This window comes from Herpailurus yagouaroundi, unplaced genomic scaffold, assembly GCF_014898765.1.
Source record: "Herpailurus yagouaroundi ecotype Mexico unplaced genomic scaffold, PumYag 490, whole genome shotgun sequence".
Classification (NCBI taxonomy): domain Eukaryota; kingdom Metazoa; phylum Chordata; class Mammalia; order Carnivora; family Felidae; genus Herpailurus; species Herpailurus yagouaroundi.
The window spans coordinates 876,552-903,623 of record NW_024412707.1 but is presented as its reverse complement, the minus strand read 5'-3'; the positions used below and the strand labels follow the sequence as shown (position 1 = coordinate 903,623).

The 27,072-nt window shown below is 48.3% G+C and overlaps 1 protein-coding gene across 2 annotated transcripts in view; it reads right to left on the bottom strand.

Annotated features, from left to right (window-relative positions):
- Positions 1-27,072, bottom strand: part of SMARCB1 (SWI/SNF related BAF chromatin remodeling complex subunit B1) — a 34,138-nt gene that overhangs the window by 4,877 nt on the left and 2,189 nt on the right. Inside the window, exons 2-7 of one of the 2 annotated variants that reach the window (XM_040464670.1) lie at positions 25,572-25,710; positions 23,759-23,888; positions 19,489-19,626; positions 17,262-17,389; positions 10,187-10,353; positions 3,164-3,354 (exon numbers count right to left, since the gene is read on the bottom strand). In XM_040464670.1, coding sequence (XP_040320604.1) covers positions 3,164-3,354; positions 10,187-10,353; positions 17,262-17,389; positions 19,489-19,626; positions 23,759-23,888; positions 25,572-25,710 — 893 coding nt within the window. The remainder of the gene's footprint in view (positions 1-3,163; positions 3,355-10,186; positions 10,354-17,261; positions 17,390-19,488; positions 19,627-23,758; positions 23,889-25,571; positions 25,711-27,072) is intronic. The other variant, XM_040464671.1, reaches the window with a different exon arrangement.

The following is a 27,072-nucleotide window of genomic DNA, read 5'->3' as shown; positions in this document are numbered from 1 at the left end:
CCAGCCACCAGGCTCTCTGACCCTCTGCCCATCTCCAGCTTCCTCCCAGTCAGCACCCTGCCCGGCCACCTCACCCCAGGTTCTATGCCGCCTACCCGTGGCTCCCCTCCTCGCGCCTGCAGCCTCCAGTGCACTCTGCTAGACAAAGTACTGTTTCTTCTCTGTGTCCCCAGCCTCAGGCACAGGGCTGGCCTGCAGGAGGTGCCAGTAAGTCTACTGATGCAACTTTCCAACCAGGTAGCAACTCACAGGTTTGGGTCAATGTCTGACACTCCCACATGTTTTGCTCAGCCCAGGCCTTTCCCCTGGCAGAGCTCTGTCCCCCTCCTGTCACTCACTGTCACTCTGGGTCAGCTCTGTCCTCTAGAAGCTTGGGGCCCCCAATCTGTTTGTCACATGCGTGTCCCCCCAGGCTTGCCCACATCAGGCCCGCCTGTCCCACTGCTGAAAGGAAGCAGCCTGCCTTCACTCCCCTGACTAGTTTGTGGGCATTCTGCCCCCACCCCCACCCCCCACAAATGTCCTGTGACCAGCAGCACGCCCTGCTCCACCATGGACACAACACCACCATCACCAAGCACTGCAGCCAGACACTGGGCTAGGTCTGGTGAGGGGGAGACAGACAGGACTGGCCTGCAGGGATTCAGAGCATCTACAACATGGGATGACAGAAGCCCAAAATTTAAAGTCCCTTTTAAGGAGTCATGTGACTCAGCAGGTGTCAAGTCTTGTGTGCAGTAGAGATCAGGTGGGGGCTCCTGGTCTGGCTCTCCATGGACCAAGTGGCCCTTGGCCATGGGGACATGGCAGCCCACTCTACCTCCCCCAGGCAGTAACCCAGAGAGAAGGGCTGACACTGGTCTCCCCAGGGAGAGTTAAGAGAGTTCCCAAGGGATGGTGTGGTGCTGTGGTAAGAATGTGGGTCAGGGTCAGGAGACATAAGTTCCAATCCCCTCCCCTGCTTGCCTTAGAAGGCCATAGTTCTGTCCCCTGGATGATGGAGTCCACAATAAGCCAGCCTCTGACCCTAACCTCCCCTTCTGGTCTTGCAAGCTCTATCCACAGCATCCAGCTGCCCAGACCACACACAGCACACACAATGGGCCAGACCTAGCCTGAGGAGCTCGAGGCCTGGTCAGCTGGGAAAACACAAACAGCTGTCCCGATGCAAAAGAGGCACTGGGCTGCCTCCCAGATCCCAGGCAGGCTGTGCCCCTCCAACCTGGCTGGCCTGGGCTGCTGTGGAGGGGATGTGTGCTCACCCTGGTCCCCAGTAAGCCGCCCTGCCTTCAATCCCAAGGACGTGAAACCTGCACACTCAGCACTACAGACTGCAGCAGGATAGAGGTCTGTGATGCTCCCTGTCCACCAAATGGAATTCATTAATTGGCTCCTGAGATGGAGTGGGGGGGATCTGCTCTAAGTCCTGATCTACCACCACCAGAGTTCCCAGGGGGTACTACTCTGGAGCTATCCAGCACACTGCTGACAGCCTGAAGCTTGACAAGAGTTTTAGGAGGACACTCGGGTCACCCAGGGGTCAGAGCAGGAGGGATGCTGCCACATGTGCCAACACCCTCAGGGTCCTGCAGCAGGAATACTCCCTACTCCACACACACCATCTGCCAGTCAGAAGAACATGGATTCAGGCTCAACCAGCATCTGAGGGCTCAGGTACCTGGGGTACTCACTCTCATGACCTGTACAACATCACCATTTCCCACCTCCAGGAGCATTCCAGGGAGCGGGACCACCCCAGGCAGGTCTTCAGGCCTGTCGGCCTTGGCTCAAATACAACATGAACGGACGTGCACGGCCACACCTCCAGCAGGGCTCTCAAGGACCCAGACACTACATCACGTCTCACTGACACCTCCTCCCAGGGCCTGGGCTCTGTCTGTGAAGCAGGACTACCTGGTTGGTAGGGCCACTGGGAGGTTCCGGGAAGGTGACATATGTGACATCTCAGACCAGATGCCTGGAGCATGGGCAGTGCTTGGATCCCCACAGAACCCAGTGGTTTCCCAGGGCCGGGACCTCAAGCCCTGAGGGTGTACGGTCATTCCTTCTCTCTTGCTCAGATTTACAGGAAGCAGCAAGAAAGCAGTCTCCTGGGATTTCTGGGAAAACCAGCTGAGACACAAACATACGCACGAGCTCCATTAACTGTCCTATCTTTGCAAAAAGACCTTCGTACTTGTTCCTCATGTGCCATTTTAAGCTGCGGTCCTTGAGTAATGATCGCCAAATGTAGACAATGACAGTTTGATGAGTGGAATAAATCCTAACATCCTGTTTTGATGCAGGGATACTCAGCGCCACCCCCAGACTGTACTTTCCCAAGAGGAAAAGGAGCACAGGGAACAGGGCCAGTTATGGTGGAACAGTCCTGAGGTGGACAAGCTCTACTATCAGTTCACGTCCACCGCCCCCCACCTCCTACTAGGCCCACACTTTGCACTATGGGGCCACCACCAATAGGAAGGCCATGTCTGCCTCTCTGGGAGCCCCTGTCCCCTGGTCCACCCACAGGATACCGGTCTGGAATGTTCTGTTTATACTCCCACCTTCACAGGCAGCCTGGATGTGGCTCTTTATCTTCCGCGGCACCCTATATAGGGGTCCAGTCCAAATGGGTGCTCACCAACAAGTCTCTGACTGGCAAGATGCAACAGTAAAAAAGAAAACTGCTGGAGGTCTCCTGACTCTTAAGAGCTGGGAAGGGCTGTTTGGAGCAGCTCTTGTTTGAGACAGAAGGCAAGTCCATCAGATGACAAACCCTGGGGTGGGTGACCCAACCCTGAGAGAGGGAAAAGTCTGGGAGAATACAGAGGTGGCGGCAGGGTGGAGGTGTAGAGGGGCTTTCGGCAACAGAGGATGGTCCCAGGCAGGGGGTGGGGGTGCTGGAGGATGGAGGGGGCAGATAAACCACCTCCTCAGAGTCACCCCCACCATGATAAGGGTGGGGAGCCCTACCACTGAGACACAGGAGGCGGGAGGAACAAGCCAACAAGTTGCCGCTGACCTGGCTGCGGCTGCCCATGGCCAGACCGTTTTTCTGGGCTCCAGACAGACCCGAAGGCTGTCATGTCCCACACACAGGGAGACGTCTTTTCCCCAAAACAGGTTTACAAAGGAGGGCGGGGCTTGTCTGGGATCCTACCTGAAGGCATAGGTCTTCTGATGCCAGCTCAGCTGTCCCCGAATGCTGTACGCGATGGTGGTGACAAACTCCCCGCCCAGCCCCAGCTCTGAGCACAGCTTCAGGGCAAATTTCTCTGGTGAGTTCTCCTTCTCTGACATGTCCCACTCAAACTGGTCCACCAGCGAAATGTTTCCCACGTGGATATTCAGCTGGGACAAGAACCAAAGAACACAAGTTAAAGGAGTCAGAACCGTACCCTACCTGGAGAGGCCTCAAGGAGATGAGACAGCCCACTAGGGAGCCACCAGGCCGGGCTGGACCCTGCCCACAACTTACTAGCTGAGAACTGGGGCTGGCCCTTGTCCTTCTGGCCGCAGGTCCCCATCCAGAAATTGGAGATGACACCACGCACCTCCTGGGGCTGCCACAAGGGGCTCTGGCTCAAGGCCTGGCACAGCTACCCATCTCACATTAGATGCACACCCCACCTGAATAGCCCACAAGGTGCAGGCAAAGCCTGGGTGGGCAGCAGAGGCCCACAGCCAACTCTGCCCACCACGCACCCAGCAGATATCCTGCTGACATGTAAACTACAGCCAGAAGAGGGTCCAGGCCCCGCCTGTGCAGCACCCAGACCAAGACAGAACCTAGCCTGTGACCCAGGGCTCCCCACTTACACCTGCACTCAGAATCACCATCTTTACTCCTCACCCCACAGATGAGCAGGCCTGCTCTGAAACAGGGCATCACTGAGACACACAGGAAGGACTCTTGAGGGTCTGGCTGTGTCCTGGGGCACTGTATCCACGAGACTCCTCCTACTGGGACCACCCCTCACTGCTCTCCAGGTGAGCAGTACTGCTCATTCTACTGCTCAGTAGTACTCCAGGCCACAGTACTGCTCATTCACCCTACTGTCCCTGAGTGCTCAGCTCTTCAAGACAAAGATCAGGGTGGCCACTGCTCAGGGCCCACAGCCACTGGGGCCTTTCCACTGCCTTCAAAGAAGCATGGGACCCCACTCCCTGTCCCCATTCATGAAGCTCTGCACCTCTGGGCCCTGTATACCACCTTCCACTCACTGCCAATGAGCCTGGGTCCTTTCCCATTTCTGTGTTCTGCTCATGCTGGGCAATGAATGATGGTTTACAGAATGGAGCTGGAAGAGCTGTCCCTTCCCCTCACAGGAAACGAATGCCCACTGAGCCCCAAGGGCACGCTAGGACCAGAAAGACATGATGCAGCAGTCAGCCCACAGAAAAACATCAAAAAGAAACAAACAGGACCAACAGGTTTAGCCATCCACACCAGGCCCGGCAAGCCCTGCCCCAGGTGCCATACCTGGCATGCCTGGTGCCATATCTTAGCCACCGTGTGGACTGGGTTGCCTGTCCCCTGCCAACTGGTCATTAATGCTTGCGTCTATTAAAAAAATACAGATTATGGGGCGCCTGGGTGGCGCAGTCGGTTAAGCGTCCGACTTCAGCCAGGTCATGATCTCGCGGTCCGTGAGTTCGAGCCCCGCGTCGGGCTCTGGGCTGATGGCTCAGAGCCTGGAGCCTGTTTCCGATTCTGTGTCTCCCTCTCTCTCTGCCCCTCCCCCGTTCATGCTCTGTCTCTCTCTGTCCCAAAAATAAATAAACGTTGAAAAAAAAAAATTAAAAAAAAAAAATACAGATTGTGTGCTTATCACGGAGAGGCACAGGGAATGCAATGGTGGGTATGACAGACAAAAAACCATCTTCGTGGAGGATGTTCCAGCTGGGGAGAGACACCTAAGCAAGTTAAATATGTGAATGCATGGTATATGTCACACATCACCAAGTCCTAAGAAGAAAATGAAGGGAGGAACAGAAAGTACAGAGGTGGCCACGTTAGCCAGGAGGCCCAAGAAGGCCTCCTGGGGGAGGCAGCATTTTAAGAAGAACTGCATGGGCAGAAAGAGCAGGCCATGTGGCTCCTCAGAGAGAAGGGTCCTGAGCAAAGTTGGGCCTGAGGCCGTCCTAAGGCCTCCAGCTTCTAAGAGGGATCTGGAAGCCCTGTTTGGAGCACAGAAGAGACACTGGCTGCCACTGAGACCCTTACTGGAGGTAGCCATCTAGCTGTAGGGATGGTGGGGTGGTGAGGACAGGAGCGGCTGGACCCTGAGGAGGTGCAGAGGTGAGACAGGGCCAGGACTCCTGAGTAGGCATGCAGCACAGGGGCCAGGCTCCCCAGCCGCAACCCGTATCACCACACACACCTTCACAGAAGTCTGCCAGCCCCATAGAGCCTGACAGCTAGACTTAGGAGAAGCAATGAGTCCCCCCCAAATCCTTGAAGCTGAAGAGAGCCAACCTGGGCCAGGTGCCCCCATAAAGGCAGCCAGGTCTGAGCTATAGTCCCAGAGACCCCAAGAACATCTATTAAGTGGCCACTCCATGCTAAGGCACAGCTCTGTGAAGAGAGACACTCCTCAGATGCCATCATGGCAAAGATTCCTGTCCTCCACCATGTCCCAGGAGCCATACAAGGAAGAACATCCTCAAAGAAGTACCCAGCTCTCCTTGAGTCCTCTTGACCAAAACCTTGGGTGTGACCTTCAGTTTCCTCACTTACAAGATGGGTGCTGTCCCCTAGGTCACAATGCCCATGAGGGCTCTGACCTGATAAACACAGCACTGTCCCACGGCAGCAAAGCTTCCCTGGGCCAGCCGTGTCAGACTTTGGTGCCAGCGAGACCTCACGCCAGAACCAGGCAGGGAACCCAACCTGGGGGTGGTCTCCCAAAGCCTACCTACCAGCTGACACCATCCCACGGTGGGGATTACAGGTGGGATGGAGGGCTTAAAGGGGCCAACAGCTGAGAAGTGTCTAGTCACCAAGAAAGCCTCTGGTCAGGAGAGATGGTGGCAACCCCAGACAGGTTTTCAACTGCCTGACCACTTTCTGTATGGCTGCTCGGAAGCCCTGTCAGAAAGGGTAGGGTTAGGGTTAGGGTTAGGGTTCGGGTTCGGGTTCGGGTTCGGGGTGGGGTGGGGTGGGGTGGGGTGGGGAGGGGAGGGGAGGGGAGGGGAGGGAAGGGAAAGGAAAGGAAAGGAAAGGAAAGGAAAGGAAAGGAAAGGAAAGGAAAGGAAAGGAAAGGAAAGAAAAAGAAAAATTCTGAGAAAAATGTCAGGGATGCTAACTGGTCAGTCTCATGAGGACCCTGCCTGTGGCCAACCCCATCCATTTGGAAGCAGGTTGGTGGGTGTGGCTAACCCCATAAGGCCACATCCCCACCACGGTTAACAGGACAAAGACACAGCACAGAGCAGAGTTCTCAGGGCCATCCTTTAGAGGGGACAGGCTATGCATGAGAAAGCAGGTAAGGCTCCCATTGCCCTCCACTTGTCTCCTCTGAAGTTCCCCTTCTTTCTCAATTATGCCTTTTATCTTTTTTTGTTTTTTAATGTTTATTTTTGAGAGAGAGAGAGAGCATAGGCTTGCAAGCAGGGAAGGGGCAGAGCGCAGGGGGCGGGTGGACTGAGGATCTGAAATTGGCTCCAAGTTGACAGCATCGAGCCCTATGCAGGGCTCGAACTCACAAACACCAAGATCATGACCGGAGCTAAAGTCAGAAATTCAGCTGACTGAGCCACCCAGATGCCCCATGCCCTTTTCCTGTTAGTTGGCCATAATATGAAACTAAAATGGGTTAAGAAAAACAGATTTGTATTTCTCTCAAATTAACTAGTGGGGCACTGGCTGGCTCAGTCAGTACAGCATGAGACTCTTGATCTTCAGGTCACAAGTTCATGCTCCACGGAACAAAGGAAGGAAGGAAGGAAAAGGAAGGGAGGAAGGCAGGAAGGGAGGGAGGAAGGAAGGAAGGAAAAGGAAGGAAGGGAAAGGAAGGAAGGAAGAGAGAAGAAGGAAGGAAGGAACGAAGGAACGAAATTAACTAGTAAGGAGACTGAATGAATAAACAAAATCTTCCCCACAAAGAAAAGTCCTGGACCTGATGGCTTCACTGGTGAATTCTACCAAGCACCGAGAGAAGAACTAACACCAATCCTTTTCGAACTCTGCCAAAAAACTGAAGAGGAGGGAACACTTCATAATTCACCGCCCTGGTATCAAAGCCAAATACTACAAAAAAAGGAAAACTATAGACCAATATTCCTTATGAACACTGATCTAAAAATCTGCAAAACACTAGCAAACTGAATTCAGTGGCATATTAAAAGAATTATATACCATGACCAAGTGGGATTTATTTTAGCAATGCAAAAATAGTTCAATACAAAAATTTATCAATGTAATAAACCATATTAACAGATTGAAAAACAAAAACCACATCATCATCTCAATGCAGAAAAAGCATTTGGCAAAATTCAACATCCTTTTGTGATAAAAACAGTCAACAACGACAAAAAGAAAGAAACTACTTCAACCTAATAAATCCATATATAAAAAACCGACAGTGAACATTATACTCAATAGTGAAAGCTGAAACATTTTCCTCTAAAATCAGGAACTAGCCAAGGATGCCTGCTCTTGCCACTTCTATTCAACACAGTACTGGAATTTCTAGCCAGAGAAATTAGGTAAGAAAAAGAAATAAAAGGTATCCAAATTGGAAAAGAAGAAGTAAAGTTATCTCTACTCACAGATGATATAACCTTATACATAGAAAACCCTGAAGATTACACAAAAAAACTGTTAGAACGAATAAGTTCAGCAAAGCAGCAAGATACAAAGTCAACACACAATCAGCTGCGTTTCTCTACACTAACAATAAAAAATGTGAAAAAAAATTTAAGAAAACAATTTCATTTGGGGCGCCTGGGTGGTACAGTCAGTTAAGCATCCGGCCCTTGATCTTGGCTTAGGTCATGATCTCATGGTTCCTGAGTTCAAGCCCCAAATCGGGCTCTGCACTGACAGTGCAGAGCCTGCTTGGGATTGTGTCTCTCCTTCTCCCTGCCCCTCCTGGGCTTGTGCATGTGTGCACATGCTCTCTCTCTCTCAAAATAAACCAAGATAAATAAACAAAATAATTTTTAAGGGGCGCCTGGGTGGCTCAGTCGGTTCAGTGTCTGACTTCAGCTCAGGTCATGATATCACGGTTCATGAGTTCAAGCCCTGCATCGGGCTCTGTGCTAACAGCTCAGGGCCTGGAGCCTGCTTTGGATGCTGTGTCTCCCTCTCTCTCTGCTCCTCCCCTGCTCACACTCTGTCTCTCTCTCTCAAAAATAAATAAAGATTAAAAAAATATATTTTTTAATTTTTTAAAAATTTAATTTATAATAGCATTAAAAAATATAAAATACTTACAAATTAACCAAAGAGGTGAAAAATTTGTACAATAAAAACTATAAAACACTGCTCAAAGAAATTAAAGAAATCATACTACAAAATATTATTATATTGTATTATTATTATTATGTAGTATTACCTTTTTAAGTTTATTTATTTATTTTGAGAGAAGAGAGCGAAAGCATGGGGGAGGGGCAGAGAGAGAGGGAAAGAGAGAGAGGGAAAGAGAGAGAGAATCCCAAGCAGGCTCTGTCTACACTGTTAGCATGAAGCCCAAGATGTGGCTCAAACTCACCAACTATGAGATCATGACTGAGCTGAAATCAAGAGTCAGACACTTAACTGACTGAGCCACCCAGGTGCCCCAAGACTAAGTATTATTTAGATACCAAGACTATCCAAAAAAATTTACAAATTCATTGTAATCATTATCAAAATCTCAACAATGTTTCTTGCAGAAATAGAATAAAAATCTATCCTAAACTTAAATAGAATCTGAACAGTCAAAACAATCTTGAAAGGGGTGCCTGGGAGGCTCAGTCAGTTAAGTGTCTGACTTGACTCGTGGTTCGTGGGTTCGAACCATTTCAGAACTTTTTGCAAAGCTACAGTAATCAACACAGTGTGGTACTGACATAAAAAGACATATAGACCAATAGAATAGAAAGCTCAGAAATAAACTCTCAAAAATATAGGCATATAATTTTCGACAAGGGTGCTAAGACCATTCAATGTAGAAAGGATAGTCATTTCCACAGATGGTGCTAGAAAACAGGCTATCCACACACACAGAAGAATGAAGTTGGACCCTTGCCTAACTCAAAATGGATGAATGACCCAAGTATATGAGATAAAACTATAAAACTATTAAAACAGGAAAAAAGCTTCATGCCATTGGATTTGGCAATGAGTTCTTACATAGGAGACCAAGGACACAAACAAAAAGACAAAGCAGACTTTATCAAAATGAAAACTTTTATGCAGCAAAGGATACTATCAAATGAGTAAAAACGCAAAGAATGGGAGAAAATATTTGCAAATCACCTGTATAATAAGGGATTGATAACTAGAATATACAAAGAACTCATAAAACTCAACAACAAAAGAACAAAAAATCTGATTGAAAAAAGGCAAAGAACTTGAACACACATTTCTCCAAAGATCTACAACTGACCAACAGGCACCTGAAAGATACTAATCAGCGTCACTAATCAACAGGGAAATGCAAATCAAACCCACAATGAGATACCACTTCACACCAAGCAGGCTCTGAGGCAGGCAGGCCTGGGCCCAAATCTCAGCACTCACTTCTCAGCTGGGCAGTCTGGGGCACGTGACCTCACCTCTCCATGTGGCAACCTCTTCACCTGTAACACAACAGGCAAGGCAGCATCTCCCCCCAGCCCTGAGGCAGGTTACTACATGGTATGAGGTGTGCTTGGCCCAGCCAGTCCACAGGAAGAGTGTGGCACCACTGTTCCTCTCACTATGGGCTTCCCTGCTCTGCCTGGCAGCTGGCATAATCTCCTCTGGAGCACCACCTGGGCTCTGCTCAATGCCTGGTGGTGCCCTGAAGACATGCAGAATATGAGACCTTCCTCCAAGAAATCAGCCCATACTTTTCCTGGGGTAAAGAGCCACGAGCTACCCAAAAGATGGTTTTCCAGAAGTCTGATCCCACAGCATGGACCCCAAAGACAGGCTTTGACTAAGGCCTCAGTGTACTCTCAGCACCCTATGGCCCACCCAGGAGCTGCCTACCTTGATGATGACACGCTGGTCTGACTGGTCCTCCAAGATGCTGTCTGTGGGGTAGGACTCTATCTGCTGCCTGATGGCAGAGGCGATGGCTGGCACAAATGTCAGAGGGTTCAAATCCAGGTCATCACAGAGGATTTCTGAAAACATCTCAGGAGTCATCAGCTTCTCTGAAATCAGGAGAAAGGACAGGAATTGCTAACTGATTGCAGGACCTGACCTCACCATGTTTGGCCCCAACCTCCCATCCCCTTCTTCCTCTGCCAAACCTCCCTGACAAAGTTGAGGATGAAGAGAATAACAACTGAGGGTGGCCCTTCCCAACATGGGGTTGCGGGAGGAAGCACAGGATGAGCACCACCCCCTCCTGGCCCTCATCCACAAACACATCCTCTGACACCTTGATCTGGGACTTCTAGACACCAGAACTAAGAGGAAATGGATTTCTGTTAAGCCATCCAGTCTGGTACTTTGTTATGGAAGCCCGAGAAAAATAACAGCTTCCTTCCAGATAAATCACTTTAAAGTCAGTGTCCCACGGGCACACAACCATCTGCCACTTCCTCACCAATAAAAAAATCCCTCAGAGATATTAGGCTGCTCTGTGGCTTTTCACAGACCCTTCCTCTGTTTCTGACTCTCCAGGCAACACACACGTAACAGACATGCAGGTGTGTAATGGACCCTGCCTCCTGGAAATGTAGCCACACCAGGTGTGAACTTGTAGGGACCATCTGCAACTGGCCAGATTACAAGAAGGGCCCATGTGGTCAAATGTTTTCTCTCTGTTCTGCCCTGTTGTTGTAACCCAAACTCTAATGACCATGCACCACTTCTGGGATGAGCCAGACAAGGCAGTGGCCAAGGATGAATCACTTCATTAGCACATAGCATGATTCTGTCATCAAGAACCAGGTCTGCTCAACAACTGACCCCGTATTTCCTCACTGGCCCAGAAGGGCTAGAGACCAGCCATCCTAACAATACCATCAGGACAGACCCAGAACACTCAACCAGCCTATGATCAATAACTCATACAGCAAGCCAAGTATAATTTTGGAGAGCGCAGCATGAAGCTGAAGTGTCCTATGAAGCACCCTACGAGTACACTGTGCAAAGCATTTTCTTATATTAAACTTTTTATTTTGAGAGAACTATATATTAATATGCAGCCTTGATTACTGTAGCTATATATGAAGACAAGATTGGGAAGGGTGATTCCTCCTTTGTCCTTCTTTTTCAAAATTGCTTTAGTTATTCTAGTTCCTTTGCCTTTCTGTATAAATGTTATTTTTTAAAATATTTTTTAAGTTTATTTTGAGAGCGAGAGCACAAGTAGGGGAGGGGCAGGGAAGGAGAGAGAATCCCAAGCAGGCTCTGCACTGTCCATGCAGAACCTGATGCGGGGCTGAATGCACCAACTGTGAGATCAGGACCTGAGCCAAAATCAAGAGTCTGATGCTTAACTGACTAAGGCACCCAGGTGCCCCTCCATATAAATTTTAGGTAATTTTGTCTATATGTACAAAAAGCCTTGCTGAAATATTCACAGGAATTGCATTAAACTTGTATATCAATTGATATCTTGAGTATTCTAATCCATGAACATGGCATTGAGATCTTTAATTACTTTTATTGGTATTTTGTAGTTTTGGACATATAAGTCCTGAACATGTTTGTCAGATTTACACCAAAGTATTCCTTTTCTTATTGAGTGATTGTAAATGGTAATGTATTTCTGAATGTCCATGTGTTCACCAACAGTACATAGAAATACAATTGATTTTTGCATGTTTACCTTGTATCCTGTGACCCTGCTGAACTCTTAGTGCTAGCAGGGTTTTTTGTAGATCTCTTGAGATTTTCTATGCAGACAGTCATGTCATCTACAAATAGGGACAGTTTAATTTCTTTCTGATCTGTACGTTTTTTATTTAATTTTCTTGCCCTACTGCTCTGGCTAATATTTCCAACACTAAGCTGAACAAGAGTGATAAGAGCAGGTATCTTTGCCTTATCATAGGCAGAAAACATTCAGTCTCTCACCATTAAATAAATGTTAGACATAGGATATTTTGCAGATGCTCTTTATTAAGTTGAAGCAGTTTTCCTCTATTCCCATTTTTCTTAAGAGTTTTTAACCAAGAATAAATGTTTTAAGTGCTTTTTTTTTTTTTTTTTTTAATTAGGTAGGCTCTCTACCCAATGGGGCACTTGAACTCACAACCCTGACATCAAGAGTTGTATTCTCTAGGGGCACCTGGGTGGCTAAGTCAGTTAAGCGTCCAACTTCAGCTCAGGTCATGATCTCACGGTTCGTGAGTTCGAGCCCCACATCGGGCTTTGTGCGGACAGCTCAGAGCCTGGAGCCTGCTTCAGATTCTGTGTCTCCCTGTCTCTCTGTTCCTCCCCTGCTCACACTCTCTCAAAAGCAAATAAAGATTAAAAAAAAATTAAAAAACAAACAAAAAAGAGTTGTATGCTCTAATGATTGAGCCAGCCAGGTGCCTCTGTTAAATGCTTTTTCTGCATCAACTGATATCTGGCTTGTCTTCTTTAGTCTGTTAATATAGTGGATTATATTGATCAATCTTCAAATATTGAAATAGATATCCATCCCTGGAACAACAAACCCCACTTGGGTCATGGTGTATAATTCTTTTTATATCTAGTTCTGTTTGCTAATGTTTTATTAAGGACTTTTGTGTCCATAATCATTTGGGATATTGGTCTATAGTTTACTTTTTCTGTACTGTCTTTAGTTTTGAGATCAAGGTAATTCTAGCTTTGTAAAATGTTACTGGGAAGTGTTCCCTCTTTTATTTGCTGGAGAAGACTGCAAGAGAATTTATATTAATTCTTCTTTAAATGTTTGGTAAAATTCTCCAGAGACACCATCTGTGCCTGGAGATTTCCTTTTGGGGAGGTTTTAAACTATGAATCCTATTTCTTAGTAGTGATAGGACAACTCAAACTATCTATTTGATATTGAGTGAATTGTGGTAGCTTGTTTTTTACAAGAAATTGATCCACTTTGTCTAAATTCTCAAATTTATGTGGGTAGAGCTTTTGTAATACTCCCTTTCAATATCTGCAGGGTCTGTACTGATAGCCCATTTCGTTGCTGAATTTGATCATTTTTGTTTCTGTCTTTTGTTGTCAATCTTGGTAGGTTTATCAATTTTACTGATCTTTCTTTTTTACTTTTAAGTAATCTCTACACCCAACATGGAGCTCAAATCCACAACCCTGATATCAAGAGTCACATGCTCCACCAACTGAGCCAGCCAGGGACCCCCCTTACTAATCTTTTCAAAGTATCAGCTGTGTTTTCGTTAATTTTCTCCATCATTTTCTAGTTTCAATTTCACTGACTTCTGCTCTATTATGTCCTGCCTTCTGCTTGGCTTCATTTTGCTTTTTTTCTCAATTCTTGAGGTGGGAGCTTAGATTACAGACTTGAGACTTTTCTACTTTTCTAATATAAACACTGATGCTACAAATTACCCTACTTTACAAATTGATACTACAAACTACACTACTTTAACTATATCTTAAAATTTTTGGTATGTGATACTTTCATTCAGGTCCATGTATATATTTTCACCAATTCAAGTTAAGTACAGAAAGCTTACTTCTCAAAGAAAGATATTTCCTCTGCATACATTTAAAACCACATCAGACAGCATTATCAGGTTTGCTTCAACTACTGAGCATAATTTAGAAAACTTAAGAGGAGTAAGAAAGCTTATTGTATTTACCCATATAGTTTTGTTTATCATATTCTTTCTTCCTGATGTTCCAAAGTTTCTTCTTTTATCATCTCCCTTCTTTTAGGTTAGGTCTACAGGTGACAGTATTCCATCATCTGAGGATTTCCCCTTCATTTCTGAAGGATATTTTTACTGGGTGTAAGATTCAAGATTGGCAGTTCTTTTTTTTCAGTGCTTGAAAAACCAGGTGCCATGTCCTCCAGCCTCCATGGTTTCGGATGAGAAATCAGCGGTCTTTCTCTAGAAGTCAGGTGTTATTTTTCTCAGCTCTCAAGATCTTTTGTGTTAGTTTTTGGAAGTTTAACTAGGATGCATCTTGGCATGGACTTCTTTGGGTTTATACTGCTGAGATCTACTCAGCTTGTTGAATCTGTCATTTGGGGTTTTTAAGCATCCAAAGTGAACATGTGGATATATATCTCTAGAACCTGCTTCCTGTAGCCATGCCCTGTAGTGTTAACCAGCAGGGCCCTGATCGCCCTTGGCCTGTGTGCAGGAGCAGATTCCACCCCTTTTCCTGATGCAGTTCCTGGCCCTGCTCTAGGATTCCCTTGCCCCCAGTGGGGCCAAGCTGGCATCGATGTGTCCTTGTTCAGCAGCTCGTTCTTCTTGGAGAATTTTAACACACCCCAAGGAGGCTAGCTATTGAGACAAATGATGCTATAATTCACCAGCAACTCAGATAAACTCTCTTTCATGTCCTTCTAAGAGAAGATAACCTTGAACTCACTGTTAACTGATACCTACCAAAAGCTGGTTGGAGACAAATCTTGGTTATGAAGAATGTCCTGGTTCTGAAGGACATGTAGTTCGTTCATGCTACTCAACATTTTTAGGACCCTTTGTGATAATGAGTCTCACACTCACCTTTAAGGTTACTTGAAATTTCAAAGTAAATTAGGTAGGACTATGAAAATCACCAGCAATTTTGAACATGTGCTTTTAACTACCATGCCAGGGGTGTGGCTTCCTAACCACCAGTTAAGAATCACAGCCCGTAAAGTTTATTTATTTTGAGAGAGAGAGAGAGAAAGAGAGCACGCACAAGCATGGGAGGGACAGAGAGAGAGGGAGAGAGAGAATCTCAAGCTGGCTCCACACTGTCAGCGTGGAGCCCAATGTGGGGCTCAAATGCATGAACCCATGAGATCATGACCTGAGCCAAAATCAAGAGCTGGACGCTTAGCCAACTGAGCCACCCAGGCACCCCAAGAATCACATAAATACCACTAAGGAAGAGTTCACAGAACAAAATTATTTTGGTTCTCCAAGTGTCTGGACCAAATTACACTTACTGGGATATGGAATGTTATGTAAGGGCTCCTTTGGGGAACAGCTTGGAGAAGCTCATGGCAGAGTTCCTGGACAGATGCAGGTCTTCACTGCATTATACTGTGTCCACTTCTTGAGGGTCAGGGGGAAAGCTTCTCTCTAATTCAAATGCTATGTGTGATTCTGCTGCTTCTGAGCCACCAGCGGCTGCTCACCTTGACCACGCTGAGAACTGCAGAACTGATCATCCTGTCTCTGCCTGGTTCTAAAGGTCCGAGCATCATGCCCTCCCCTAGCAACGTATGCCCACTGAACTGTGAGTATGAACCAGAGCACTCACTTCATTTTGTATCTTCTTATTCCATTTTCCCCTTCAACCAATTCTTCCTAACCACACCTTTTGCATTAGCTTTATTCTTTTGTACTAAGAGTTCTCACGTAAGATGCCTTACTCCTTCTGGAATAGGGTGGAAGTTTAAATAAATAGTTGGGGCTTTTTATGTGTTACTGAAAGGAAAGTAACAAGGTAATACACATACTGAGTCAATCTGAACAACTAAATTCCTATGTTATGATCTATGGCCAGGTTCTGTGCCAAATGCTGTAAGAAAAGCAGCAATAAAAAACAAGATCCCTGACCTAAGGGGTTGAAATGGAGAGAGACAGAGAGAGAGAGAGAGAGAGAGAGAGAGAGACAGAGAGAGAGAGAGAGAGAGAGATGAATTAACTATAACACAGGCCTGCTGAGATTAAGCACGGAGTGGTATAATAGGGGATGTACAGCACTGGCCATGGCCTGGCACTCATGAGCTGTCCTGTGCCCGAGTTGGGAGTATCACCACCACACCTGCCGTATCTACACTCAATACAACCTCCTGGAAACCCCTCACCACATCTCCCTTTGGCCACATCCTCTCTCGCCAGCTAACCTGTCAACCCTGGAGGACAGACACTCGGCTCTCAGGCCCTGTTCCCAGGGCTCGGCAGAGGCCCTTGGACTCAGGCCTGGCACACCAAGTGCCAGGAGATGACCAAAGGAAGTAGCCTAATCCTTCCAGAAAGCTTAAGGCAACCACGTATCAACAACCACACACATTCCTCCCTGAGGAAATCCCCTGTGGGAGAAACAAGCTGTAAGTCGTTATGTTTTCTGCCATGGAAACATCTAATAGCAGAAGGAGTTCTAGTAAACTAAGGCACCACAACTCAACAGAAAATTGTGCACCAATTATGAAGACCAAGGAAAACAGGAAGACACTTACAAGTGAAGAAAAATTGTATTTGCACTACATTACAACTCTGTTAAATACATCTGCATGTGGAAGTGACTGGCAAAAAAACTATTAGGAGCAGTGAGGTTCTGGGAATTCTAAACTTTTCTTCACTTAAAAATGATACTCTTTGGGGTGTTGTTATTTGGTTTCGGTCTTAATATAAGTAATGTGTTGTAAAAAGCCTGAAAGATTCAAGAAAACAATAAAGAAACAATAAACACTCATACAGTCCTCTTTCCTAGATGGGATAAGGACTAAGTGTTATGGTGAACGTCTCCTGTGCTTTCTCTGGTTCATTTGCAGAGTCACGCTTGGACTCTGGGAACCAGGGAAGAGCAACCATCTGACCTGGGACTTACAGAGCGAGGACAAAAAGAGGAAGAACAGAGAGTGAGGGCAGACCTCATGGGGATGACAGAGGGACAAGCCTGCACACACGGTACCGTGAGAGGCCAGAGGGGTGGGCAGGGCTGAAGGGTGGTGTGCAGGCGGTCAGGCAGCAGAACCGGTCTGAGCAGCATCAAGGTCATTATAGAGCTCTGTGGACCAACAGCCTGCATCATGGCTGACCCCTGACACCCCAATCTCACTGGGGGAGGGAGGAACCTGAGGTTCATGGGCTCAGCCCATAGGAAACGGTGGCAGAAGCAGGATTTGAACCCAGAGTCCAGGATCCAGCACAGTAGGCAACAGGCAAGAAAAAGGTCTGTTCACACAGCAGCCGGGCCTGGGCCATGCAGAGCCCAGCTTCCCACGTACCATTCATGTTCCAAGTAAAGGCATCTCGCAGCTTCTGCCCGTCGATCTCCATGTCCAGCCGGATAGGGACCAGCACTTCAGGCTGGGAGGCATTCTCATGGATCACAGCTGGGTCGTGGTCATCAAAGCTGGAAGTGAAGAGGAAGCACAGTCAGCCAGGAGTGCCATGGGTCTCCATGCTCAGGGCTTCCCTCCCTGCACCACCTGTCACTGTAAACCTGGCCGGAGGGGAAAAGCCCACTTCTTATGGGGACTTGTCAGCTAAGGGCTGAGCCAGCAGAGATGAGGCAAGCAGGGGTCCTGGGGTCACAGAGGCAGTGCTCCATACTTCAAGGACACACAGGGAAGGGAGAGGGAGTTGCAGCCTTAGGCAGTGGGATATGACCTAGACATACCCTAAGAGGGAGATTTAAGCCCCAAAGCAGGCAGAACTTTCACTGGTAACTAGGAAAGAAAAGGTATCTCCAGAAGAGGAAATACTTGAGCAAAAGCCAAGGGGTGCAGGAGAGGTGAGGAACTATTGAGGAAGCACAGCAAGAGCACAGAAGATGGGGTGCAGACTGCGGGGGCGGGGAGTAGCATGGGTGTCCCAGTGCCCACGCTTCTCCATCTTGGGCTACGGGATCCAGCCTCTCCCATGAGGGAGCCCCAGGAGAACCCAGGGCAAGGCAGTCCCGTGGTCATATCTGTATTTTAGGAAGACAAAGAGGGAAGACGCCGGGGAAGAGATGGAGGGAACGATGGAAAGCAAGGGGACCCTAAAGTTGTCAGTGGAATAAAGCAGGCTGAGAATTACTCTTGGGAGGGACACAGATGACAAACAAGGAAAGCACACTGCATGCCAGACACCAATGCTCTAGGAAACATGGACAGGGAAAGGGACAGAAGTGCCAGAGACAGGAGCAGCCATTCTACCAAAGGGGAGGCAGCTCTGAGAAGTGACAGCCAGTGATGGGAAGGAAGGGAAGGAAGGGAAGAAAGGGAGGGAAGAGCGAAAAGGGGAGGGTCATGCAGATGTTGGTAAGAAGTGAGCTCTCGGCAGAGGGAACTATAAAGGCAGAAGCTTCTGGGTGTTCTGGGTGGCTCTGAAAGCAGTGAAGAGGTTCACATGACTGATGCAGAGTGACAGTGGCAGGGGATGAGGCCAGAGAGGAGGGGCCGCTACACGGACTCCAGCCCTGGTGGGCATGTGACGGGGTATCTGGAAGACCTGCGTCCAGGAGAGGAGCCATCTGCCCTGGGTGAGGGGGCCCACATCTTAGGAGGAGCTGGCCAAGGGTGGTCCAACTCTGGACACGTGGAAGGCTGAGAAGGCAGGAATTTGCTGAGACTAGTTCTGTGGTTGGAGAAGGAGGAAGAGTCGTGGGGTTTTGGCCTGAGTGCAGGAAGGGTGGGATTACTATGTCCCAGGATGGAGGAATCTGTAAGCAGTGTGTGAGATACCGGAGGACAGCGTGTAGGGGTGAGGCTAGGCTGCAGAGATGATAGTGGGGTGGGAACTTGAAAAATGCCCCCCAAAAGATATCCAATCCTAATCCCTGGAGCCTGTGACCATTATATGGCAAAAGGGAGGGAGGGAACTTTGCAGATATAATTAGGGATCTTAGGAGGAGATTATGCAAGTAGCCCTAAACCACAACACAAGCGTCCTTTAAGAGAAGGGCAGTTTCACACACACAGGAGGAGCCCGTGTGGCCACTGAGGCACATGCTGGTAATGCAGCCACAAGCCACGGAATGCCGGCAGCCACCAGAAGCCAGAAGAGGTGGGAACAGCTTGTCCCGCCGCCCCACCACGAGAGCCTCCAGAGGGAGTGGGGTCTGGCCAACACCTTGATTTTGCTGCATGGAAACTCCTGGTCCCAGAACGGTGAGAAATAGATTTGTGTGGTTTTAAGCCCCCCTTTTGTGGTGATCTGCTCCAGCAGCCACAGGGAACTAATGGTGGGGTCTCAGTGGGATGGCGTTTGAAACCACAAGATAAGATCCAAGGGCTGTGCTTTCCAGGAGCACTGGAGACACTGGGAAACAGGAGACAGCAGGGACACTAAAGCAGGCAGAGCTCGGAACTGAAGCAAGCCAGAAACCAGCTGTCCTAGAAGCCAAGGGGGAACAGTTTCAAGAAGGCAGCGTGTTTTAGGAAACACAAGGTCAAGGCAGAGGAGAGGAAGAGGCTAAAACATGTTTGAGGACTGAGGCAGAATCAGTGGAGGGTGAGGCGTGCTCACCACAGAGGGAAGGTTCTCTTCTTGTCCCGGCCCATGCGGTTCCTGTTGATGGTCGTGGAGCAGGGCACAGCATCCAGATGGTGGGAGCTATTGGGCAGGGTGGGCACCCATTGGCTGTTCCTCTTGGCTTTCTGTTCCCTGGAGAGACGTGAGAAATGCCCCTGCTCAGTCTAGGAGCCCGATACTGGCCATCAGGCTCTAAGTCATGGTCAATGGATGCCCACTGCACCCCCGCCGGTGGTGAGCACTACGCACCCTAGACTCTGTACGTGTCTACTCCTCAGGCGCCCACTGGCACCCATTCACAGGCACCCAGGCTAGGGGAAGGGTACAGAGGGGACCCCAACACAGCAGAGCAGCCCCCAGCCCAGTGCACAAGTCACAGTGTAACATGCTATGTGCCAGGCATGACTCCATGAAAGCACTCTCCCTTCTTGCGGAGAATGTGCACAAGGAAGCAGCTTCCCAGAGGAGCAGACCCTGGAGTAGAGCCTTAAGCATGGAGTTGGGGCTCACTAGGGATGGGGGTAGGGGAACAACCGGAATGGGGAGGGCGTTTCAGGAAGTGCAAGGCCGGCAGAAGAGAGGAAGCACGGATAGATTGTTGCCTCAACTAGGGCTGGAGAGGCGGACATGGAGAGGGTCCCGATTAGGGGCAGGTGTGCTCCATGAGAAATGACTGTACTCAGCAGGCAGCTGGGAGTCCCCGAGGACTTTGAAGAAGGGAGAGACAAGATCAGACCGTTCTTTTAGATATATGGGCCAGCCAGAGTATAATACTTCAATAATGCTTCTGCCTTGCAACGGTCCAGACCAGTAGGGTATGAGAAGCTGGGTTAGTAAAAACTTTCTAGAAAGTGAGGCTCAAAGTAGTTGAAGTAACCCACGTACCATCAAGGGTTCACTCTTCTGTCCAAATTACAGGTTGCTTTTACTACTAGGAAAATACCAAAAGGCTTTTTTATTTTAAAGATTTCTATTTTTGAGTACACTCTGCACCCAACATGGGGCTCGAACTTACAAACCTGAGATCAAGAGTCACATGCCCTCCTGACCAAGCCACCCAGGCACCCCCCAAAAGGCTTTTTTAATCTGAAGCTCCAGTGCTGGCTTTGAAAGGCAAGCGCTCAGGTTCCCACTATGCTCTGCACATCATTTTATCATCCTCGGATGCTGCCTTCCCTAACAAGTCTGAGCATTGTAAGGGCAGCAGCTGTGTGTCATTCACTTTTACATCCCCAACACCTGTACCACATCTCCTTCCATAACTGTTTGCTACAGTTTAAAGGATGTGACGGCAACCACTCAATTTCCCTTCCCTCACTGTCCTCACAGGAGGGATGAGGAGATGTGGCTTGCAGTCATTCTCTCCATGTGGTGGTGAGGACCAGAAGCAGTGGCCATGACCTGCCCAGGCCCCAGGCTCTTTGACTCTTTTCTCTTCTAAAGCTGGAACCACTGGGGTGCCTGGGTGGCTGTCAGTTGAGTGTCCAACTTCGGCTCAGGTCATGATCTCGCAGTCCATGAGTTCAAGCCCTGTGTCTGTACTGACAGCTCAGAGCCTGGAGCCTGCTTCAGATCCTGTGTCTCCTTCTCTCTTTGCCCTCCCCCACTCACTCGCTCTCTAAGATAAATAAACATTAAAAGAAAAATTAAAGCTGTGACCACTTGCACCTCAGATGCTGTGGTCCCAGAGCACCCCTTGACTGAGGGTGGGGGCAGGGAGAGATTTACAGTACCAAACTCTGCTGGGACTCAATCAAGTCTCCTGTACCCAAGTCTTGCTCAGATCTTATGACCAGCCTTACCAATACCAGAGGCCTGGGAAAAGGAGGAACTTGGAACTAATCTGGGCAGGGCTTAGAGCTACTGGGCCAGTGGTTTTGAATCCTGGCTGCAGACTCCCTCAGAGTGCGAAATTTCAAGTAGGAAAGCTCTGAGCTCCACCTAGACCAAGGGACTCCTGTCTCTGGAGAGGACCCAGGAATATGGGTTCTTTATAACTTCCATGTGTGATACCAATGTAGCTGGGCCCGTATTTGGGAACCTCAGGTCTAGACCACCACCTCTTTTCTGAGCCCAGGAATATGGGTTCTTTACAACTTCCATGTGTGATGCCAATGTAGCTGGGCCCGTATCTGGGAACCTAAGGTCTAGACTGCCACCTCTTTTCTGAGCCTCCTAAAGCTGGCACTGAGGCTCCCCCTCCACCCTAAAAACTCCTGCCCTATCTCTGTAGTGATCTAGTTCATAACCAGGCCTGGGCTATTCTGCCAAAGCTCTGTCAGGTAACTATCTAAAGTAGAGTGCAAGTTCTGTCAGACACAGTGAGTACATCATACACCAAATCCGAGAATCTGGGTCACATAATTCAACCTTTCTTCTGCTACAAGTAGGTCTGCCCAAGGGAGGGGGACATCCAGCCTCTGCCTAGCCTGTCCAGTGATGAGGAGGGGAGGTGCTGGTCCTCCTGTGGGGCTGACTGGGCAGTGGGAAGGCGCTTCCTGAGCACAGAGCCCATGAAAGCAGCTTCTCGCGAACCTCAATGCCCAACCATCTCTGTAGTTTTGACCTCTGGGGTAACAGTACTCTCCTCCGTCAGCTGTTCCTCATATGACACGATCATCAAGAAGTGTTTATTGCCCCATAAAAGGTTCCTGGCTGACATGTGCAGACTTGAAAGCCCCAGCCATATGTACATCACTTCCTTCTGCCACTTCCCTAGGAAAGTCTAGCCATCCTTATGTTCTTACCGCATCCCTTGGGGAAAGAGGAATCTGCAGAGCACACATCTATAACACTGGCCAAGTTGGATGTGGGCCACTTTTACATGGGGGTTGTGGGGAGGATTATGAAAACAATTCAATAGTAAAGTTGAAAGAAAATCTGGAAAGAAATGATTTTTCCATAACCACATCACTCGAAACAATAACCCTCCTCTCCCTCCTCCTCAGTGCCCCCCGGGGTTTTGTGCACGTAAATGCACTCATTCTAGATATTCTGCACATCACTCAGGCAAACCACATTTCTGGCTGCCGCAGGGTCTACTTAGTTCTGACATAAACAGTTACCTATCTATCCAGTCTACCTGCTTCCAAGATCTAGTCTATCCTGGTCTATATCCTAGTCTGTAATACCTTAGTCTATTCAGCTGGCTGTATCTTCACTCAGTCAGCCTCTCCCTAAGGCTGAACACTCAAGTGGCTCCATTATTACTGGGCAGTGGTACTCACTGCCATTATTACTCACAATGCTACCTCCTTCCATATAATAGTTTCCGTTGGTGGAGGTGTTCTTTGAAGTTATTTGTCTGGGACAGATTCGTAGGGGTGAAATTAATGGGTCAGACAATGAAAACAGGTTTGATGTCATGACCATGCCCGTGTACCAAAGCCTGTGCAGGGTGCTTGCATGTGCCAGCTCTATTGTATCTTCCCCAACTCTTTACGTCAATAGTTGCTTATCTGTTTTACTTTGAATTCTTAATGTTACACGAGGACAAACATCATCTCCTTATTTGTTTACTCCTTATGCTTCCAGGATGGCCCACCCTTTACCTATTTAGCTATTGGGGTACCCAGGTTTTTCTTATAAATCTGAATGAATCAAAACCAAAGAAAAATACCTATGAAAATGAAGAAAAGGGGCACATGGGTGACTCAGTCAGTTGAGCATCTGACTCTTGGGTTTCAGCTCAGGTCATGATCTCCCAGTTCATAGGTTCAAGTCCCACATCAGGCTCCGTGCTGACAGTGCAGCGCCTACTTGAGATTCTTTCTCTCTTCCTCTTTCTGCCCCTCCCCTGCTCAAACGTGTGCCCTCGCTCTCTCTCAGAATAAATAAACTTTAAAAAAATGAAAAAAATTTTAAAAATAAATATGAATGAACAGACTCTACAACATAATCACCTCTCAATTACTTGTCTAATTATTACTGTAAATACTCTTTTTTAAAGGTTCTAAGCTCACACACTAAGATCTATTGCTCGTTTCTTTTGGGAGTTTATCTGGGCCACTCATTTTTCTGATAGATTAGTCCCACTCTCAAACCACTTCTAATGACTTTCCAGAACCCAAGACTTGGCTTTCATGTCTTAGAAATTCCACAGACACACAAGAAACTTGGCAATCTGGCTAAGACAATTTGTAAGCACAGCAGGTGAAGTGTTTAAAGGTATTTTGATTCAATTTAACCCCAACCAGTTCTAGGGTATGAGAAAAATATCTGTGGGTGTTATCCTGAGAGCACGTCCTGGCTGGGAGTACATTACCTGAGGTAGGTGGGGGGTTCCGTGCTGATGGAGACGGCCTTATACTTCTCATCATTGCCGTCCAGAATCTCTTCCACCTCTGAAGCTTTTAACAGTGTCACGCTGGTGGCCAGGGTTGTGTATCCATGATCTGTAACCAGAGACACCACTGCGGTCACCCTGCTGGTGGGGCAGCAAGAAGCAGCAGCCAGCAGATGCAGCACATCGAGGTCCTCACATGCAGGAGGGAAAAGCGAGTGTCAACCTTACTACTGCTGAATGCTGGCCTCTTCCAAAAGGGCAATCTGGACCGAGTGCTTTAGAGGTCCTACTGAGAAAACGCTCCCATGGGATTTACTTGCACTAATTTGTCCCAGGAGCACTGGCTCTGGGCACAGGGCAGCAGCAGCTACAGTGCAGCATGGCCAACGGGGAAAAGGGGGGGTGGGGCTCCAGAGTGATACCATCAGTGGGAAGAGGTCTGACACCAACTGCAATCCATGACACGAAGCAAAGTGAAGAGATGGAATGAAAGATGAAAAATACTTTTCTTTTAAAACAAGAGCCCAGAGAGTTACAAAGAGCTGCCTCACACCCAACATGAATTCCCGGCACCGTGCAGTCAACACGTGCTATCTGGGAAGCAGGACAGATTCTAGGCAACTCGACCCACAGCTCTTTTAGGGAACCTCGGTCAAGAGCTGCTACCTGTCTGCAGGTCCAGACTGGCTTCTCCTGGAGAAACAAACCGGTTATGGGGAAGGTATCTCCAAAGCACAAGGCAGAAGAGTCACTGAGACTTCACCTGAGGCTTGCGGAGGGGAAAGCAAAGCTAGGAACTCACTGCGTTAGTGACTGGTGCTCCACTGAGGGGCAGAGGGAGGATAAAAAGGAGACTTTTTAAAGCGAGTGAGTGGCAATGTCATAGCAGCAGATAAAAAAAGAAGCCCCGGCTCCTGCATTAAAAGAACCACTACTTTGCCCACAATAGACAGGACCACAGCAATACCTACAGACACAACCAAACAGGACAGACTGTGAAGTGTACGTACACACACACACACACACACACACACACACACACACACACACGGCTTCAGGCAGAGTCTTCACCCAGGCCCAGGGCAGCTCTCTGTAAGGGGCCACAGCCGAGTCAAAGCAGTTTCGCCACCTGCCAAACATCGCATAGCATCTGAACCAAAACGTACAGTGAGACTCCCCTGATGGAGCCCTCAGAGCATCTGAAGAGCATCTTCTGAAGAGCCAAAGCACACTTGGCTCTCTAGCATCAGGCAGCTCACCCGCCAAGCCCCAGGCACACACCTCAGGCACACCACGCAGGGACATGCACATGAGCTCTAGCACACTGGCTGCCAGAACGAAGTGCTACGGGATGGAGGTGCTCTGGGAAGCAAAGCGGTGAAAGCCCCAGAGGGGAGTGGGAGCTGGGGCCACCACCCGCCACTCGGGCTGCATGGAGGGTGACTATGGCGACACGCCCACGGCAGATGGCAGAGCATCACAGCATTCCTAAAACGTTTTGAGACCAACATGTCTTCACAGCACCCATTACTGTCCCAGACTTGCCCCCCTCACGCTCCCCTCCCCCCCCCACTGGCCCTGCTGAAAATACCTGACAAAGGACCCCTGGCTACCTGAAGCTGCTTTGTCGCCTGAGTTGCATAGCATGCTCTGCAGCGACTCTGCCCCTCACGTGCTCCTGCCACGCTAAGGTCAGGGCTGCAGTGAAGACACTCTGGAGTGAAAACGTTTTAACTTCATGACATAAGCGAGTGGTTTTGAAACAGGTTTACAAACCCTCGTGAAGACGCACCCTTAGTGTTAGGTTTTGTTTTTTTACCATGTGACGATGCAACTATTTTCTTCCTCTCTTCCACAGTGGCTAGTCGCCTCCAGAGTGAGGGGTATCTCTTGTACAGAGAACCTCGGAACATACGGAGGTAGTTTCCCACCTATGGGTAAAGCAAGAAGGCTCATTATGAGGGTCACATCTTGATGCAGAAAGGGAGGGTCCTGGTGCAGAGGCTCTGCCGACGGAGTAACAGAGCACAAGCTGGCCTCCAGGCACCAGGCTTTCTGCAGCCATAAAAACACATTCTGCTGACATCAAGGGTTCAATAGCAGTGCACATCTGGCCCACATCTGCCTCTCTAAGCGGGGGCAGTACCATCTGCGTCCTAACGACAGGGCTAAGTTCCAAAAGGCCTGACCAGGCGCTTCTGGGGCAGACCCCCAGAGCTCACTGAGACGCTCGAAGTGATTCTGACTTTAAACTAAGGATCCCGAACACTTTCCAGAAATGTAAGGCCCCTTTGACTTTCTTTTATCTTAAGAACAAGACTTTGATATTTTTATGATGCCATAAACACCAAAAAGGTCTTTTAATTTTGGACAGATGTAGGATAATTTCCCCCATGGCCCCTGTTGCTTTGTTTAGTAACAAACTCAAACCAGGAACACCAAAAGAATTTTCCGAGAGTTTAAAAAACACTTACTGGGAATCACCAGATTGCTATATAAATCACTATTGCCTCAAACAATAGCTTCAGTTTATCTATAACAGATACTCAAAGTATAACTTCTTTAATGAAAAGAAACCTAGTCTCAAAGTTTTTATAAAGAAACTCAATTATTTCACTGACATTGCAGAAATGACCACTCGAGTCAAAATGACCACATGGCAAAGGACAGCCAGTGGACTGGGTGCCACGTGCTGGTTCCACCTGTGACTGGGAATCACCTCCCTTTTCTGGGTCTCCTTACTCACCTGTCAAATGCTGAGCAATTCTGAACTTTGCCCCACGAAGCACCATTTCTATTATTTTTCCCATTTACCTACCCAGCACAGTATGTTTATTAAATGTGTTTCTCCATTTTTCATGAATCAAAGATTTTTATGATCGACAACCAGAGCTGCTGAACAGCCTAAGAATGGCCACAGGGGCGCCTGGGTGGCTCAGTGGGTTAACTGTCCAACTATTAATTTTGGCTCAGGTCACGATCTCAGGCTTTGCTGAGTTCGAGCCCACATCAGGCTTGGGATTCTCTCTCTCCTTCTCTCTCTCTCTGCCCCTCCCCTGCTCACACACACTCTGTCTCTCAAATAAATAAACTTATCGCAGGTCCTATAGTGCTCCAGGACACCTAGATCCTTCCCAAGACCCCTGAACTTTGGAGACTGGAGCTTGCCTTCCTGGGTTTCCCCCAAACCAGCCTGTGCCCTCTCTGGACCTGTTTCCCAGATGTAAAATGAAGGTGTGAACCTGGGGATTTCTTAGGGTCCTCTCAGCTCTGTGACTCTGGCTTAGTGAACA